Raw genomic sequence first — 19,161 nt, forward strand, 5'->3', positions numbered from 1 at the left:
TCTTTCAAGGTCCCACTCAGTCAAAGGCCACCGCCTTCAGGAAGCCAGGGGATGGGGAGAGTCTGTGATGGTTTGTGTCCAGGAGGGCACAGCACCGTGATTTCCTCTTTGCAATCCCTACGTTTCCCAGCACAATGCCTGGCACACCAGAGGGAGTGTTCCTACAGAGCCTGCTTGTTGAACAAATGGTGACTCTCAGGCCTCTTCCCTGTCTGAGATCCTTCCGGGACCCTCCTACCTCTGTGCATCGCTCCACATCCATCTTGCCCCACCTCCTTTGTGGCAGCTTCAACTGGTTGGGGTACCTGATTCTCCCTCTGATTTTATGCTCTGAGGCTCCCGGCTTCCCCTCCCTTTGTCCTCTTGCCTTTTGGGAAATTGTCAGATTCCCTGTGTCACAGAGTGACCGGTGAAAGTGGTTGTCGGGATGGACCAGGGAACCTGATACTCACCTGCCATGACAGCCGTGTGCTTATGGGTGGGGTCGAAGGGGCTTTGGCCTTTCCCCTCCACAACCCCGTCCTCCGAGATGGGCAACAGTTTGGAATCTTGGAGTTCCTAGAGGGGGGGAAGTGGCTGGGGGGGCCAGAACGCCAGAGTCTGACATCTGGGAAAGGAGGGGCATGAGGGAGGAAGGGGAGGGGATGCAGAGGAAAATTGACCTGGAGCTCGGAAGCTCACAAGGACCCTGGGCTGCAACATCAGAGTTTTTCAGAGCTGCAGAGGATGAGCTGGGGGTGGAGGTGAGGTGGGGCCTGAGAGCCAGCGCCAGATAACTCACAATGAAGGTACAAGCAGGGCTGAAGGCGAAGGTGCCACAGGCGTAGAGGTGGGTGGCGTTGAAGGATACCAGGACACGAATAAAGTTGAAACACTGTGACTGGGAGAGATAGACAATTCAGGCCTCCAGGACACTTGCCCCAGACTCCCGGTCCCTGGAGGACTGCTCCCTCACTCGCCAGTAGGGAGAAGGGCTGGGCAATGCTGAGGCAGTCCCCACAGGTCTTTATAGAACAGCAGGCCACGTGATCATGAACCTATGAACACGATCACTCAAACAAGTGTCCTCTGCTGCCTACCTCACCTAAGGTCATCCAGTGATGGCCTGGGGACGCCAGGGTTCTCTCCCAGAGCCCCAATATCTCCACCCCTACTTACCTCATTGCTCTTCCTCTTAAAGGCACATTCACTCTTTTTTCTGTCACTGGCTGGCCAGGGTATCTGAAGTAGGGCATTGCGAAAGGGGAGATGAAGGGAATGAGATCTTGACCTCTAGCGCTGACCTACCACCCCCTCCTTGGCTCTGGTGTGAAATCACCAGCAGGCATAATGGTTAGTTACATGCTGGTCGGCTGTAAGAACCTCACTTTGTGACCCTGGCTATTACTCTAATGATACTGATATTCATGAGGACACAGTTCCATGTTAGAACATGGTCAATGGAATCAGACCTGAGCTTGCACCTAGACTCAGCCACTTACTGGTTGAGTGATCTTGGTCAATGGCACAGATTTCTGTATGTAAAGCACCTAATGCCATGCATGGTATACAAAGCAGCAGCTGGAAACAAAACAAAACACATTTCCTGGGGAAATTGTTAAAAATGTTCAGTTCCTCACACCTCAGAGAAACTGTATTTTTAATCCACATCCCATATGTGCAGGTGGGCCACAGACCACACACTGAGCAACACAAACTGTGTTGAGATGCTCAGAAATTGCTTGCTTCCTCCCTCCCTTTTTCCTTCCTTCTCCCCTTCTCCCTCACATTCCTGTGAGTAGGGTGACTATAATTTAACACAGGAGCTTCAGTGATTTCTTCCAGTAGGTGGATATCACATTACTGATACAATTTGAGTCAATGTTTCTCTTATATATCAATTTCCATATCAGTCTTTTAGCAATTAGTATTGGGGCTTCCCTGGTAGCTCAGCTGGTAAAAAAATCTGCCTGCTAATGCAGGAGATCCTGGTTCGATTCCTGGGTTGGGAAGGAGACCCTGGAGAAGGGATAGGCTACCTACTCCAATATTCTTGGGCTTCCCTGGTGGCTCAACTGGTAAAGAATCTGCCTACAATGCGAGAGATCTGGGTTCAACCCCTGGGTTGGAAAGATCCCCTGGAGAAGGGAATGGCTACCCACTCCAGTATTCTTGCCTGGAGAATTCCATGGACTATCCACGGGGTTACAAAGAGTCGGACAAGACTGAGCAACTTTCACTTTCACTTTGTCGATTTCCATATCAGCCATTTTAGCAATTAATATTATTCAGCCAGTATTGATGGTACCAATGAAGTGTGAGGCCACTATCGTGTATCTTGTCTGTCATAAAAATCATACATATATATGTCTATACCAAGAACTGCTGATCATTGCTGATTATAAATAACAGCAAATTGGGTGGTTATTAACTCATAGGCAGCCCAGGCACAGGGCAGCTGTTGGCCCCCTCCTCACTTCCAGCCCACACCCTTTCCCTGGCTCTCACCATGTTCTTCAGCCTTGGCACCCCAGGATCCTCGATATTCAAGGCCAGAATGGCCTCTCGAGTCCCCACATAGAGAGTGCCTCCATCATCACTCAGGAGCAGAGTGTCAAAGTCCTGGAGGCCCTTTTGGTGGAAGAAGCTAAGAGCTCTGCGTCCATCCCCTGTTGAGAGGTGGTGAGAAGGGGTGAGTGATGAGAAGGCGGTGGGCAAGCAGCTGATTTCTGAGAGAAAAGAAGGGGAAGGAAAGGGTTGGCAGAGTGTGCTCCCCCCACCTTCGCAGCCGGACCCACTCTTCAGCAGCAGATCCCTGCTTTGCCCCACCCTGCTGACAGCCTAGGAGCATTGAGCTCGTAGTGGAGAGGAAAGACAACCAGAGACAGGGTAATAACGGACTGGGACAGAGACAGAAGGTGGCCCACACTCAAGAGACAGACAAAGGGACAGGAAATAAAATAAGGCACAAGGGATGTTCTTCCAGGCCTGGGGGCTGCGGCAGGGAGGACACGTCAATCCTCACAGGCGGGGAGGGCAGAAAGCAGATAGACACACAGGAAGGTGTTGGCAGTGACAGGAAAGTGTTGGCAGCCACAAACAAGAAGGCTAGAGGTAGATAGGACTATGTGTCAGAGTGACTGTGGGTTGTAGAGGTCCCACTCACCAACCCCACTTTCCTTCCCTGCTCTATAGGAAATTTCCACTACAAGAACAACTGCCATAGGTGGAACAGAAAGAAAATGTTTTCTCGTGAGTTTCCTGCAGGCGCCTGGATGTCACCTGGGCTGGGGATTTCGGCTGGCTGTGGGAGATTCCCTGAGGTCTCCCCACCACTGTGATGTGGCGGAGGTGGGCGTGTGTGCCCGATCCCCTGGTACATCGGACCCCTGGCACATCAGCGCAGAGAGATGAACTTCTCAAACTCTCTCTCTCTCTCATGAGCACATTTGCACTTTTGCATTAGAGGACTGATCAGCTAACTGTTAGCTCTGGAGGCTCAGAGAATCTTAGTACCACCCACAAAGAGGAGCTGGGGAAACATGTGGCAAGGTGCCAGAGAGGCTGGCCTCCCCAGAGCTGTATAAACCCCTCTGTCACTGAACTGATCACCCTCAAGTGTGGTTATGTGACGGCCCACCTGCCTACCCCTAGAGACCATCAGCACCGTGGGGGCAGGGTTTATGCTGTAAGCCCAGCGCCTAACACAGGGGAGGTCCTTCCATCAATGGGCAACATGCATTTCCTTTACCACATTGCCCCAGAAAGATGCTAAAGCCTCAGCCATGCCCAAGAGACCCTGCCCCTACAACTCTGACAGGGCCCATGTCCTATCCTGAGTCTTTTCCCTGGAGATGGAGGGCCAGCAGCCCCCACAGCCTCAGTAAGACACCAGTCAAGCTGTGCCTACAGGGTCCCAGGGCCCATATCCCAGCCAGGCTACTCTGGGTTCTTATATTCCTGGTGTCCACAGTATTGGACACAGCGTGGTCCAGCATAATCTGTGCACTTGTATGTCCTGGATCACCAGGTCCACGGTTTCCCTTATGCCTCAAATGTCCTTGGGGCATTTGAGGGCATGAAAGCAGTTATGGTTTGAAGTGCCCAGTTTGATAACAGTGACACTGAAGGAGGGAAAGAGAAATCATCAGCGCTGGAGAACCAGAAGGCACAACGCCCCTGGCCCCTGCTCCCCTCACCTCCCTTTCCTCAGTCTCTCCCCCAAGTGAGTTTCATCATTCACTCCTTTCTCGGCCTGAATTTCTATTTCTGGCTGTCTCTCTCTCTCTGACGCCCTCTGCCTCTCCATGACTTATCTATCGTGGTTTCTCCAAGTCCAATTTCCTACCACTCTCTTTCCATTCTCTCTTTCCTTCCTCCACCCGCCTCCAGCCCGGGGCTGCCACCCCCTACTTCCTGATCATCAGACCCTTACCTGCATAGTATTTGACCCTGGGTGTGGGTCCCTGCCCTTCACCCCCCGCAGTTGTCGGCGGTGGCAGGAGCAGCAGGAGCAGCTGGAAGAGCAAAAGGCCCAGGAGGCTCCAGGAGTCCAGGCCCAGGGCTGGAAGGGCCATGCTCAGCCAGGGGCTGTCACTGGGTCTCTGGGGAAACAGGCACGGGTACTCTCTGGGTGAGCAGACCTTACCACATCCCCCCTGGGAACCAATCAGAGTGCCCCAGGCAGCAGAAGTGTGTATGGCAGGGGGGGATGCGAGGGGGACGGGCCAGTTTCCTCTCCAGCGTGCCCTCAGAGAATCTCACTTCCATCATTCTCACAGGCCTCGTTCTGCCCCTCTCCCCCCCTCGGGGTTGAAATCCAGCTGTTCCCCATCCCTTATGATCTCTTTGCACCAATAGCCCAGCTCTGCCTTTCCTCACCTTACTCTCAAGGAAGTCCTTCTTGTCATCTGCTCTTTGGCTTTCCTCCTCCCATAGCCCAGATCCCAAACCACTGCCTGGTCCTGGCCCCGGGACTTTCTGGGGAGCACATTCCTGCACTCGCAGTATAGATTCTTCAGACTTGATTCTCCTGGCACTTTCAGATCTCTTCATACTCTGGGTCTTGTGCTTAGCCCTACCCTCTGATGACCCAAACAAGAAGACCAGGTCTGAATCGGTCTGCTCTGTTCTCTGCCTCTGAGGCCTACAGGCCTCTTCTTGCAGAGAGGAGATGGGAGACCAGCCCTCCAGGCTGGCTACTAGCATCACACGGACAGTGGCCCGGGGCAGGGAGCAGCTGGTCGTCTCCCAGCCTCTGCAGCTGCCCCCTCTCTCTCTGGTCTTAGTGCTACTGCTATCTGTCTCCCTGGGTCTCTGCATAATCCTCCCCTTGGACTGCCACCCCTCCAGTCAGCCATCACATTTCACCTACCGTTGAGCCAGTCACGGCATAGAACCCAGGTATCCAGACTCTTGGGCGGGGGGTGCCATCCAAGAGAAGAAGGGAGGGATCCCAGGCCCCAGAGGTGGGGGACGGGAGGCTCAGCCTGGCGGGGCCAGGAGTGCGGCCCTCCAGGTACCCATAGTGGCAAAGCCCACACTGGGAGCTCTGGGCAAGGGAAACCAGAATTTCCACCTCTCGAGTTGTGACAGATCCCTGGCTTGGGCGGAAGTTGGTTGATTGGGAGGGGAATAAAAGGAGACACACCTCTCTCTTTGGCCCTCCTCTCGCCTGTCTATCGAGAAAGTTTAAAAGGCTAGAAAGTTTCTAGGTCATTTCAGCCATTCCCTTGCCCCTCTATCTTGTCACAGCCAGTCTAACAAGCCTAGCAGGGATTTTACCTCTTGCTCAAGATTTCCCAGATAGGAAACATGACACCGTCTTTCGTATTCCTCTTTTCACTTACCCACAAGGTGGGGTCTCTCCAGTCCTACCAATAGGGAAGTCCCTGAAGTGGAATAACCTTTCAGACCTCCTATGTCCAACTAAGCCATAGTCTTTAAAAACAATACAATCATGAACAACAAGGACCTACTGTATAGTACAGCTTTCTGCTGCTGCTAAGTCGCTTCAGTTGTGTCTGACTCTGTTTGACCCCATAGATGGCAGCCCACCAGGCTCCCCCGTCCCTGGGATTCTCCAGGCAAGTACACTGGAGTGGGTTGCCATTTCCTTCTCCAATGCATGAAAGTGAAAAGTGAAAGTGAAGTCACTCAGTCATGTCCGACTCTTAGTAATCCCATGGACTGCAGCCTACCAGGCTCCTCCATTCATGGGATTTTCCAGGCAAGAGTACTGGCGTGGGGTGCCATTGCCTTCTCCGGTATTTAATATCTTTTTTTTTTTTTAATTTAATATCTTGTAATAACCTATAATGGAAAACAATCTGAAAAAGAATATGTTTATATATAATCTGCCTGCAATGCAGGAGACCCGGGCTCAATCTCTGGGTCAGAAAGATCCCTTGGAGAAGAAAATAGCAACCCATTCCAATATTCTTGCCTGGGAAATACCATGGATAGAGGAGTCTGGTGGGCTACGAGTCCACGGGGTCGCAAAGAGTCGGACACAACTTAGCAATTAACCAACAACAGCCCAATCCAGTAATCTTGCCTGAGAATTCCATGGACAGAAGAGCCTGGTGGGCTGCAGTCCATGGAGTCACAAAGAGTCAGACACCACTGAGCGTCTAACACTTTGACTTTTCATATCTATATATACGTATGTGTATGTAAAACTGAGTCACTTTGTTGTACACTCTTTTCTTCTTCTTCTTCTTTTTTTTTTTGGCCACACTACTCAGCAATGTGGGACCTTCCCCAACCAAGAATCAAACCCCCACACCCTGCATTGGAAGCATGGAGTCTTACCCTGCACTAGACCACCAGGGAAATCCACATTTTGCTGTACATTTGAAACTAACACAACAATGTCGATTAAATATACTTCCATTTAAAAAAATGATTTAGGGGCTTGCTTCATGGTCTAGTAGCTAAGAATCCACCCTGCAATGCAAGGGACAGAGTTTCGATCCCGGGTCAGGGAACTAAGGTCTCACATGCCTCGGGGTAACCGAGCCTGCAGGACAGCTAAGACCCAAATAAATAAATACATATTTTTTAACTGGTTTAAAAAAATTTGTAATAAAACAATTGCATTAGGCTCTTATCCATGGCTTTGCTGAGAAAATTCTTCTGTAGTCTTATCTCCAGCACTCTTAGGGCAGCATCAGGCCAGTGGCAGACCCAGAAAATTTCCCATCTGCGCTCATACTTCTGAGGCACCCAAAGGCCCGATGGTGGCTGCTCATCCCTCCCTTAGGGCTCTGGGGATCTCATAATGCAGGGTTAATGAGGCATCTAGCACCAAAGGCTTCATGACCTAGAAAGTGGGTAGTTTCCTGCTCACTCAGTCCCAGCTGACTACTGGCTACAGAGCACAGACGTCCCAGGGCTAATCCGACTCTAATAAATAGACCACCTCCTTAAATGCATGTTCCTCCAGGTCAGGAGGTCTTCCCTGCTGTGTAACATCCACCCACCCCACTCCCTGCCACAGCAAAGTATACAGAAGGTGGGACCGCTTAGGCTCCTCCTTAGAAGAATTCCTTGTCAGAGTCAGCTCAGCCTGCTTCCCTTTCCCTCTGCTCTCATTTTCCCTCAATTTCTCTGAGAGCTGGTCTCAGCCAAGCCGCCCCTCACAACTGTTTCTGGTAAGACTAGCTTAAGGGACTTTCCTGCTGATCTAGTGGCTAGGACTCTGCAGTCTCAACTTGGGGACCCAGATTTGACCCCCTAGTTAGGGAACTAGATCCCACATGCTGCAACTAAGACCCAGCACAGCCAAAAAAAGAAGACTTACTTCAGACTCCCCCAGACTCTCATGGAGTCTCATTGCCTGGTCCCTGGGAGAAACCATGGGCCCAGTCACCTGGAGAAAATTTTCTAGAATCTCAGAATCAAAGATCATTCCCACCTGGACCCCACATTTCATGTCCCCTAACCCTCAGTTTAGAGTGGGAACCTACCTTGCTCCAGGTCTCTCTGCTTGAATGGACTGGCTTGTCTGGGAAGAGTTCAGATGGTGGGGAGTGGGGGAGGAGGGAGGAGTTTCCTGCCCCAGGTTCCCAGCCCCTGCTGTGTTCCCCTCTGGAAGCCTTAGACTCAATGCCCTGAGCCTAGTTCTTCCTTCTGACAACAAGTCTTCTTTATTGCAACCACAAGTATGAAGTTTGCCTTATCAGGCTTTGACCTACCCAACAATTTTAGCTTCTAGGTATGACAGTAATCTCCTTTATTTTTTTTCAAGCCTTCTTTATCCCAACCACAAGTATGAAGTTTGCCTTATTGATAAAGGCTTTGATCTACCCAACAATTTTAGCTTCTAGATACTACAGTAATCTCCTTTTTTTTTTTTTTTTTTTTTTTTGGTCTTGTCATGCAGCATGTGGGATCTTAGTTCCCTGACCAAGGATAGAACCCTCACCACCTGCATTGGAAGAATGGAGTCTTAACCACCTAGTCACCAAGGAAGTCCCCACATTTTAAAGATAAGGGGAGTGAGGCAAAGAGTAGCCAGAAGTAAAGTAAACTCAGATCTGCCTCGTTCCAGAGTGAATCCCTTGGCTACAGTGTCTCTCAGGTGTCCTACCTCTGCCCGGGTCCAGGGAACTCAACTCTGAGCAACTTGGATGGAGAAAGCAAGTTCCAGGTCCCCTGGGCTAAGAAACAGTATCTCTGGGGTGAAGCCTGACTCAAGAGGAAACAGAAGCCTACAAGTCCTACCTCCTGCCTCCACAAGGGCCTCCAGGGCTAGTTCCCTGAGGAGCCTGGTGGGGAGGAGGGTCACCTTGCCCCCTATCACTGCCCATCTTGTACCAGAGTCTCAGGAGTCAGACTTCAAGCTGCAATGCCCTCTCTCTTGCTGCCACACACAGAGCCAGCCCACAGTCAGGGCTGGCTTCCTGGGCACATAACCTGGGCAGTCACACAGGGCCCCACGCTCAGTCTAACGCCCAAGTGCTGCTGTCTTGTAAGCCTTGATTTTTTTTTTTTAACTAAAAAAATACCTACTAATGTCTAATCCCTCTTAAACATAGCACTATCATAAAAGAAACCTTAAATCTAAGCATTTGCAATTTTTTTATAATTTCACATATGTGTTCATGAAATCATAGTGAAGTTGATCTGGTAATCCATAAGATTTTCAGGTTGTAAACTGCAGAGGTTATATATGAGATAGGTGATTTCAGAAATGCAGGGAAGGAGTTTGGGCGTGGGGGAAGAAAAGGAGAAAGGAGATAAAGTCTTTGGAAACAGAGTTTTCTGTGGAATCGCCTGAAAACTTTTCTGGCATTCCACCTTGGAAAGATATTTTGGTAAATAGTCAATGTTTGAAAGTCTAGATTTTGAATGAGGGGCCCAAACTTTCATTTTGCACTGGGCCTGGCGAAAAATGTAGCAGGACCTCTCACAACATCGAGGATGCTCAGAACTGACAGGGTCCCACCCGCTCACTGTACAAATGAGGAAACCAAGGCCAGGGAGAGGAAGTGTCTTGGCTGAGGTTGAAATAAGGCAGCAGTTCAGGTGGGGTGGCGGTAGGAAGGGGTCAGTGGTTCAGGACCAGGTTGTAGGGGCTATGCCATTCCACAGCTGCACTGTGGGGCTCCCCAACTCCTTTCTCTCCCAGCCCTGGGGCCCAACCTGGGGACCCCCATGACAGCAATGCTGAGTTCAACCCTGACCTCCCAGTGGGGACTCCTCTCCCATGGCCCCTAGACCACATCAAATATAATAACCCATTTCTGGCCAGCTTTCAGCCCAGGATGGAAATCTAGATGTGGAGATGGAGGTGGGAGAAGTTGCTTCCCATAGCTACCCCGTGCTCACCCTGGGATTTCTGTCCCATCTGCACTCTGATGGAGCCTGAATACCTCACCAAGGGAGGGGTCCTGGAGCCAGGAGAGAAGCCACTCCTGGCTGTGCCAGGAACCAGCTGGTCTAATTCTTCCTACCACCTCTCCCCTCAGCTTCAGGGAAGCCCCAGAAGAGCACAGTCCTAGGGAACATCAGCTTCCTGGGTCCCCTTCTTAGCCCTATCTACCCAGTCCCTCATTATCCTCTTTTTGCAATCACAAGCAAATCAAATCAACTTATAATTAAAGTGCCTAATGTGTGTAAGGCACTAAGGATATAACCCCAAGCCTCTACTCCCCCAGCGCCCCCCCCCACCTCTTTTCATCCCCATAGTCTCCAGCCTTCTTTCTGTCCGCCCAACCCAGTCCCCTTTAACCCCTTACCCAGTGCCTCCTAGGCTTCCTCCTCCTGTCCGACTAGTGCTGGAAGATGGAGCTGAGTATTGAACACAATGGCCTGACCCCCTCTGTCTGCCCCCTCCTGGGGCAGAGCAAGCGCCAGACAATGGACCGCCCCCTCCATTCTGAACCGTCAGCGCTCCCGCTCCCTTACCTGGAGCTTGGATATACTGCTGCGTTTCCCTCCCTCTGGAAAGCCAGGCTTCCTGTCTCCCAGTGCCTTCATCCCTGCCACACCCCCGCCCCCCATCCCCAACCCCATCCCGCCTCACTGGTCCTCAGTCACCATGGCAACTGCATCTCTAAGTGGGAGGGACTAGAATCTCCCCATATTCTTCCTCCTCCTACTCGTGTCCCCCTGCGCCCCACGTTCTGCGGCTCCTGAATCCACATGTGGGGAGGACGCAGGGCTCTGGATGTGGGGGGAGGTAGGCTGGGGGGGCACACTAGCCTCTGGGGGTCCTTGCTCATCTCCCGTGCGCACTGTCAGGCAGACATCACGGTGCAGATGGCCCCCAGCTTGGCTCAGGGGATTAGTTGAGGTCAATTCTCCTTTATGGTCAGTTTCTCTGGGTTTTCCCCCTTCTCTCAGGAACTATGTATATGTAAGGGGGTCACACCTGGATGCTGGCCAGCCTGAACCCAGGCAAACTGAGTTTGCCAAGGAGGGTGCAAATGAACACAAATACCTATGCAAATAAACCGAGAGACAAGGTCTCTGTCAAGAAGCCTAAGAAGCTATCTCCTATTAGTATCATCCTGGCTTGCCTGGCAAGAGCGCCACTTGGTTCTCCGTCTGCCGTTTATTCCTAAGTCACTTTACCAAGATGCCAGAAGCCTTTGGCTAACCCCCTGAGACCTAGTAGAAGAAGAAGGTTTGTGCTATAAGAGGAGGGACAGAGGGTAGACTTCAGAAAGGACTTTCCAGAGGATCAGACCAGATAGGGATAAAAAGAGACAAGCTTAAGCTGGATTCTTTCCTATTGTGAGGCAAGCAGGGGTCTGGGCAGAAGCTTTGGAAGCTGGGCCTGGCGTCTCTACTAGCCCTGATCCTGAGCCACTATTTACCAGAACTCCCTCCTGTCCCCGCTGGGCCTCACCTTCTTCATTGGTAAAATGAGGAGTTGAAAAAGCCCCTTCTAGGGGACTTCCCTGGCGGCCCAGTGGTTAAGACTCTGCAATTCCACTGCAGGGGACATGGGTGCCACCCCTGGCTGGAAACTCAGATCCTACACGTCACATGGCTAAAAAAAGAAAAACAAAAAGCCCCTTCTAGATTGGTCTCTCTTGGTCTGTGGGAAGATTGTGAAGAAAGGCACCATGGGCTGGAGAGCAGAAGCCCTGGATTGTAGGCCTGGATCCCTATAACTTGCTGTGTGATCCTAGGCAGGGCACTTGCCCTCTCTGATTCACATAAGTAAAATGATGGCTTTTCAGCTTACCTGGGAGCAGCTTGGCTCATCTCTAGACTTAGTATTTTTACAAAGAAGGAAATGACTGTTCTGTTGCCGGTCCAGGGCAGAGAGTTTCACAGGCCAAATGTGGTTCCCCTTTAGGTCTGGTTTGGGGTAGTGAGTGAGCATTTCCGTCTGGGGTAGGGCAAGAAGGGCATGTGTCGAAAGGAGAAGTGGACTAAGCAGAGATGCTGTCACATCCCCCACCACTTCCTGACACGCCATCCTCTGTACCCTCAGTCCTGAGGCCTGGGGGATTCAGAGAAACCCAAGAGATTCTTCCTGAGGCAGGAGGTAGATGGGCTCCTCAGAGTAAAATGATAGGAAATTCATTCCATGTGGACTGAAATTCCAAGAAGAAAGTAACAGGACAGTTAAGAGAGGAGGCCGGGCCCTGCCCAGACCACATATCACTCATCTTTAGGGGACCTGTCTGACCACATATGCACAGAACGGCTCCTTGGAGATCATGGGGAGTAATGCTAAGGGATGGCCTACCCATAGGCCTTTGTGGTAGAGTCCATCTTGACCAAGAGATGTGTGCCCAAACATGGAAGGATCCTGAGATATATGAAATATGGACTGTGAACCAGGAAAATCAAAATGATTGGCCAAAGGAAAACCAGAAGAAACACCCATAAAAATAATTCAAACTACCACGAGGGTGCAACTAAGGGACTCTCCCTCTGAGTCTGCCCATGTATCTATTCACACATACTGTACTCTTTTCCTCCAAATAAATACTTTACTTGCTTCGCTGCTTTCCAGCCTTGTGGGATTTCTTTTCTGCAAAGCTAAAGGGCCAAGGCCCTTGTCACTGACCACTGGTCTAGTAGCTAGGATTTGGTGCTTTCACCGCTGTGATCTGACCTCAGTCTCTGGCCGGGGAACTGAAGCCCCACTTCAAGCCACTGCAGGCTAAGGCCGCTTGAAATCATTCTCCCCCAGGATTGGGACACACAGCAGGAGAGGAAGAAATGATTTGGAATCAAGGTGGCAGGACCTAAAAGAAACTGAAATTGAGCTAAGGCTGTAAGACAAAGGTTGGATGACAGAAAGACTTTATACCTGGGGTGTCCTTGGGCCCCTGCCCCCAGTGCCTTCCCTTTTAGGGGATTGGTCCCAGTCCCTGTAGCAGAATTGGAAGAGACTACATTTCCATTTCTGAAGAGGGAGGAAAGTAGGGGGTCTACAGTCCCCCCTCGCCTCATTCCAGGTTACCCAGCTGGGCTTCAGGGAACCCTCTCTTGGTTGTGACCTGGAACTCAAAACTTCCAGGAGGGAGCTAAGTTGTCCCATGAGGGAACAGAGACAGTCTCCGGAGGTAGCTGTGGCTGCAGTTAAAAATTTACTGGGGTGAGCGGGACCCCCAAGTCCCCTATGTCTAGCTCCTAGGAGTAGAGAAGGAGGAGCTTTCTGCAGCCTCACCTGCACTTCTCCAGCTGGGGCACATGATGCCACTTACTCTGGTTTGCTTAGTCTGTTTCCCCATCTGTGGGAAGACAGGGTGTCAGGGCCCTATGTCCTTAATTGAAGGAGGGGTAGGAAGTGATTGGACGGAGGTCCCAGGAAAATAAGATGGGGAGTGAAGGGTGAGGAAACCCAGGCATTCTGTCCCCCTAGGCTCTGTCCCTTGAGATCCCTAGGGTTACCCTTCCCCCACTTTGAGGCCAGAGGACCACCCAGAGGGCCCCCTAAGTTATCCACTGGAGGCACACCGATATCTCATGTCCACAGGGCTAGGAAACTGACATCCCGCACCCCCCATCCCACCCCAGGGGCCGAGGTCCTCCTTCCCCACCACCTTCAAGCCTTACCCCCAGCCCAGCAGTGGAGACCCTAACCCAGGCGTCCAAGAAACTTCCAGCAGAGTCTGTACCGGGCAGGGGGCGGAGCAGAGGCAGGCCGGGAGGGGGAGGGGGTGGGGACCCCGCCAGCCCCCTCCGATGTCCCAGTTCCCAGGCAGCTCTTAAAGGGACCAAGGAGAATTAGCTAGGGGCAGCTTAAGGGGGTAGGTGTAGAGGAAACTGGGTGGTGGGGAGAGGATTAGGTCTGCCAGGGACAGGAAGACCAAAGTAGGGGGCCTGACACATCCCCTCTTCCTCCAGAAACCCCCAGACTCCTCAGTCTAGCCTTTTCCTCATCCCATGTGACCCCCATTTTGGCCACCCGGCTTATGACTACCACTTCCTCAAATCCTGGCCCCTATTTTCCCTTGGGTCCTTGCCCACTTCCTCCCCCCTGCCCCATATTCATGCCACCCCAGTCTCCGGTGGGAGCTGCCAGCTGGCACTGACTGGTACTCAGCGCAAGGATTGTAAGGGCCGGAGCAGGCCTGGCCCCAGAGCGGGCGGGGAGGCCAGCCCCTCAGAGTCCGTCCAGGTTGGCCGGGGTGGGTGGGAGCAAGAGCAGCCCTCCCCTCTCAGCTGCCTTCACTCCTCCGATTGGGCCCGGGGCACCGATGCTTGGAGAGACCAAGAGACAAAGGGGCCCGTCTCAGCCCCTCCCTCCCGGCTCCCTGATAGGCTGTCAGGGTGGTGACATAGAAAAGGAAAATCTTAGCCTGTGACTTCTGAGCCTGGAGGGCCAGGGGGCAGCTGAGAGGGAAAAAGAAGTGGTAACTGAAAGGCAGCAGTGAGCCAGCAAAAACCTCGGCTCTCATATCACTGCTCTGCTCAAGAATACCGCCTGGCTCCCCAGTGTCCTTGAATTAATTTCAAGCTCCCTGATGGTGTTCTAGGCCTCCTCTCATCCCTTCAGCCTGGGAAGGCTCTGCCCAGTCCACCTGGACTCTACCTTTCCTCAAGTTATCAGTTTATTATTTTTCTGTATCCTTTTTTCTTATTCTTTTGTTTTTCTTCTTTTTTTAAATAAGAAAAAAATAAAAAATATTTTTTAAAGTGAGAAAAAAATCATTTTTAGTGTTTTTCAGGTTTTAGTTTAAACGGCATCCCCTACCTGGGATGGCGTTTCTTCTCATTTCTACCTGGTAGAAAACTTCCCACCTTGCCTGGTCCTTCTCCCAAAGGGTCCCTTCCCCCGTAAAGCCCTCCTGGGTCCTCCCACAGTATTCTGAGTTGCCACAGTGTTCTCTGGGAATCAGGAGGCCTGGGCTCCTCCAGAAGTGAACTGGGCGACTTCTGGTAAACCTCTCGTTTCTGAGTCTCTGCTGCCTCGGTTAAAATGGGACTACTAATAGCCTGCCCCCTAGCGGTGAATGTGCAAATTAGTTCTATCGTTTTGGAAGCAATTTGGCTAGAGGGTCTCAGGTTCTCCAAAAGTGCTCACACTGAGTCTATGAATTTACAAATACTGATAAAGCACCTACTATGTTGTCAGACACTTCGCTAGGTACTGGAGATTCAGACAGACAAAAACAGCTGCCCTCAGATGTATGTATTACAGTATGGAAGACAGATGATGAACAGATACACACAGGAAATATGTGCAGTGATGTTAAATGCCCTAGAGAAATGGAATGCCCCAGCACACCAGGGAGGGTGGCTCAGAAATTGTCAGGCTGAGAACGAGAAGGAGTGTGTGCGTGCTCAGGGGCTTCAGTTGCGTCCAACTCTTTGTGGCCCCACGGGCCCCGTCAGCCTCCCTTGTCCAAGCGGTTTTCCTGGCAAGAATACTGGAGTGGGTTACCATTTCCTCCTCCAGGGCATCTTCCCAACCCAGGGATCGAACCCCTGTCTCCTGAATCTCCTGAGCCGCAAGCAGACTCTTTTCCACTGAGCCGCCGGGGATATCCACGGGCAGGAGGATGCTATCTCATTAAATTTGGTCAAGGGAGGTCTTACGGCGGTGGGGGGGGGGGGGGGGGTGACATTTGAATAGAGACCTGAAGAAAGTGAGGGAACAAGCAAGCAGATATTTGATCGGGAAAGTGGTCCAGGCAGAGGGAACCACTTGTGCAAATATCCCGAGGCAGGCGCATGCTTGGTGTGTTCTAGGGAGTATCTCGGTAGTCACTGAAGTTGAGTGGAGTAACCATGAGGGACAGCAGTGAGAGATGAGCTGCAGGAGTTGTCACGCCTGGCTTTGCATGCCATTTTGAGAACTCTGGCTTCTACACTGAGTGCTTTGGAAAGGCTCTGGAGGGTTTTGAGCAGAAGGGTGACCCAACTACTAAAGGACAACTCTACTACTGAGTGGAGAGTAAAGTGTGTGGAGCACAGGCAGGAGACCGGTTAGGGAACTAATCCCATAACCCAGACAGGAGAGGGTGGTGGTGGTGGTGGTGAGAATGAGCTGAATTCCAGATACATCTTAAAGATGGAGTTGGCATGGAGAAGAAATGGCAACCCACTCCTGTATTCTTGCCTGGAAAAGTCCATGGACAAAGGAGCCTGGCGGGCTGCAGTCCATGGGGTTACATGACCGAGCATGTGTGCACGAGGGTGCAGGGAGATGGGTTGGTAGCAATAAAGTGGTAGAACCAAAAAAAAAAAGAAAAAAAGATGGAGTTGGCAACATTCACTAATGGATGGAACTTGAGGTATGAGAGGACAGGAGGAATTAAGGACAAGCTCCAGGGTTTTTGACCTGAGCACCTGGAAAGAGGGGTGGTCATCGGCCGAGGTGGAGGAAATTACAGGCAGAGCAGGTAAGACTGGAGCAGAGGGGTAGAAACCAGCATATCAGTTCTGGACATACTAACATTCAGATGCCATTTGACTTCAAGTGGGCATTCAGGCCCTGGGTCAGGACACAGGAATGAGCTAAAGATTTAAGAGACTCACCAATATATGGAGGGTGTTTAAAGTTGTGAACCTGGAGGAAGACTCCAGGGCCTAAGTGTAGACAGTGGAGAGAACTGGATGCTAGGCCACTCCCTCTGTCAGGGACCAGGGAGAAGAGGATGACTCAGCAATACTGGCTGAGCCGTGACAAACAGGGTCAGAGAAGATGAAGACTGAGAAATGGCCACTGGGTGTGCAACACGCAGGTCACAGGAACCCTGCAAAAGCACTCTTTTTGGAATGAAGGAGGAAGCAGGTCAGCAGCTGAGAGTTAGGAGAGGAAGTTTGAAGAGAGAGGAGAGGTGTGAAATAGTCATCTGGAGAAAGGGATGACTGAGTTCGAAACAGCAATAGCAGGGGAGGAAGTCCCAGGGGTGTATGTGGTCATGAATTTAAAGTAAGATTTCATACTAAGAAACTACCTGAAATATTTACAGAAAAGGGATTCACTGCTGCATTACTTACAATCATAAAATTGAGAATTAACCTAAATGTCCAGAGGGGGTGGTTAAAATGAAGTGTTGTATATTCATTCAGCCACTAAAAATGGCCGCAAAATATCTGCAAAACTTATGACTTGATAGTTGTACATAGATAAAATTGAGAGGAAAAAGCTTTCTCCCTTATCTTAAGAACTGATATGAGAAAGATAACCCTGCCAATAGAAAGATGAGCAAAAAGGATAGAAATATGTTATTCACACCAGAAGAAAAGTAAATAACCAATGTATGTGGATGGGAAAAAAATGTCAACTTCTCTTCAAAGAAATGCAATTTGAAACACTAATGAACTGCAAATGTTTTCCTAACAGGATGGCAAAGATTAAAACTGACAAAAATCCTGGTGTTGGGAAGAGTTTGGGGGCAAAGTGGGCTCTGCTGCATGTGAGAATGGTAAGGAGCCGGTTTTTCTGGGTAACACTTAGCAATATTATCAATAGCCTTTATAACATGTATACCTTTGATTCAGCTAGTTCCCTTCTTGGAATTTCATGGAAATGCCTACAGATATGTGCAAAGATACCTGTTCCAGGACACATTATTTGTAAGAATCAGGAGAAAATTGTAAGTATATGTATATAAGTTGAAAAAAAAATGCTTGAAGGCCTCCCTCCATGGTATTCATAGAGCTTATCTCTGAGTAGGGGAAGCATAGATGGTTATTATTTTACTCTTGTTCTACCTTCTCTGTAATGGTCAACTACTGCTTTAGTTACTGAAAGTCGCTCAGTCGTGTCCAACTCTTTGCAACCCCATGGACTGTAACCGCTAGGTTCCTCTGTCCATGGAATTCTCCAGGCAAGAATACTGGAATGGGTAGCCATTCCCTTCTCCAGGGGTCTCCCCAACCCAAGGATCAAACCCAGGTCTCCCAAATTGCAGGCAGCTTCTCCACCATCTGAGCCCCCAGGGAAGCCCCAAGTATTACTTGCAGGATAGGAAAAGAGTCAATATTATTTAAAAATAACCCACATGGGGGAATTCCCTGGTGGTCCAGTGGCTAAAAGTCTGTGCTCTCGATGACAGGCGGCCCAGGTTCAATCCCTGGCCAGGGAACTAGATCCCACATGCTGCAGCTAAGATCTGGCACAGCTAAATAAGTTAATTAAAATAATTTATAAATTAACTTAGAAAATAAAAATAATCCTTATAAACTTTGAAATAACATTGGAAAGTGCTGGTGCATGTCAACTGAGTAAAGCAGAATTAAAGTTTAAACCACGGTGAGATCTTAACTATGTAAAGTGTATGTTCAGGGGGGAAAAAAATCTGAAGGAAAATCCATCAGGGGGTTGCCTCTGGGTGACTGAAAAGGGATGATTTCTTTTTTTCTTCCTCGTATTACTTGTGTTTTCCGTTTTACTACAGAGTATGTGTTACATGTTAACAACGACCAAATTGTTAATAGTCATGTGTGGTCCGCTGAGAGTCACATGAGGTAACCACGTGTGACGCAGCCGCTGGGCGGAGTTGGAGCTACCAATTCGACTCGTGGTCAGCTTGCCCAGGTTTTGTGGACCTGCCTTACCCTCCGCCTTCCTCAAGAGCAGGGACGTTGCCTGCTAGCCCAGCCCTCAATGCTTCCTTCGCGGAGCCCTCCAGTGTTCAAGCTGCCGGGGAACCCACGCCGTGAGCGGGGCTCTGGCGCCCCCAGGTGTCAAGTCTGGGAAGTTCATATGGACGGTCTCATTTAGAAAAGATGGGGACTCCATTGACGCCCAAGTCCCATATTCCCTGGGACCCCTGAGTCCTTGCCTGGGACTGAGAGAGAAAGGATTTCCTTCTTCAGAACCACCCTCCCCAGAAAAGGACCGCTTCCTCAAGTCCACACCCTACCCTCTCCGCATCCCTTTCCCTGAGGCACCTGGCTTGAGCCCCTAGGGAACCAGGACTTTCCAGCAGGACTTAAGAGGTTTTTCTCATCTCATTCATTTCGCTTTCTCCAGTTCTTTTTCCCACAGTCCAGGCATGCTCTTTTTCTCACTAACTTTTGACTGCAGGTTCAACTCATCTGCCCCAGGGAATGTAAACTTATATTTTATCATCACTTTTTTTTTTTTTCCCCAGAGGGGGGCATAATGTCACAGAAGCAGGGGTCTGTGACAGAGAGGACCCTGGGTTCTCTCTGCCATCTAGTAGCTATGTGGTCTTGTTGAGTTAATTCTGAGCCCCCACTTCCAGTGACAAAGGGGACAAAAACCACTCATCAAGACAGCATGAGGGT

The 19,161-nt window shown here is 50.5% G+C and overlaps 1 protein-coding gene across 1 annotated transcript in view; it reads right to left on the reverse strand.

Annotated features, from left to right (window-relative positions):
• Positions 1-14,706, reverse strand: part of SEMA4A (semaphorin 4A) — a 28,391-nt gene extending 13,685 nt beyond the window's left edge. Inside the window, exons 1-6 of the mRNA XM_065902217.1 lie at positions 14,651-14,706; positions 4,415-4,583; positions 2,488-2,648; positions 1,159-1,221; positions 782-880; positions 453-558 (exon numbers count right to left, since the gene is read on the reverse strand). Coding sequence (XP_065758289.1) covers positions 453-558; positions 782-880; positions 1,159-1,221; positions 2,488-2,648; positions 4,415-4,556 — 571 coding nt within the window. The 5' untranslated portion in view covers positions 4,557-4,583; positions 14,651-14,706. The remainder of the gene's footprint in view (positions 1-452; positions 559-781; positions 881-1,158; positions 1,222-2,487; positions 2,649-4,414; positions 4,584-14,650) is intronic.
• Positions 14,707-19,161: the final 4,455 nt, after the last annotated feature.

This window comes from Muntiacus reevesi, chromosome 1, assembly GCF_963930625.1.
Source record: "Muntiacus reevesi chromosome 1, mMunRee1.1, whole genome shotgun sequence".
NCBI classification, from domain to species: domain Eukaryota; kingdom Metazoa; phylum Chordata; class Mammalia; order Artiodactyla; family Cervidae; genus Muntiacus; species Muntiacus reevesi.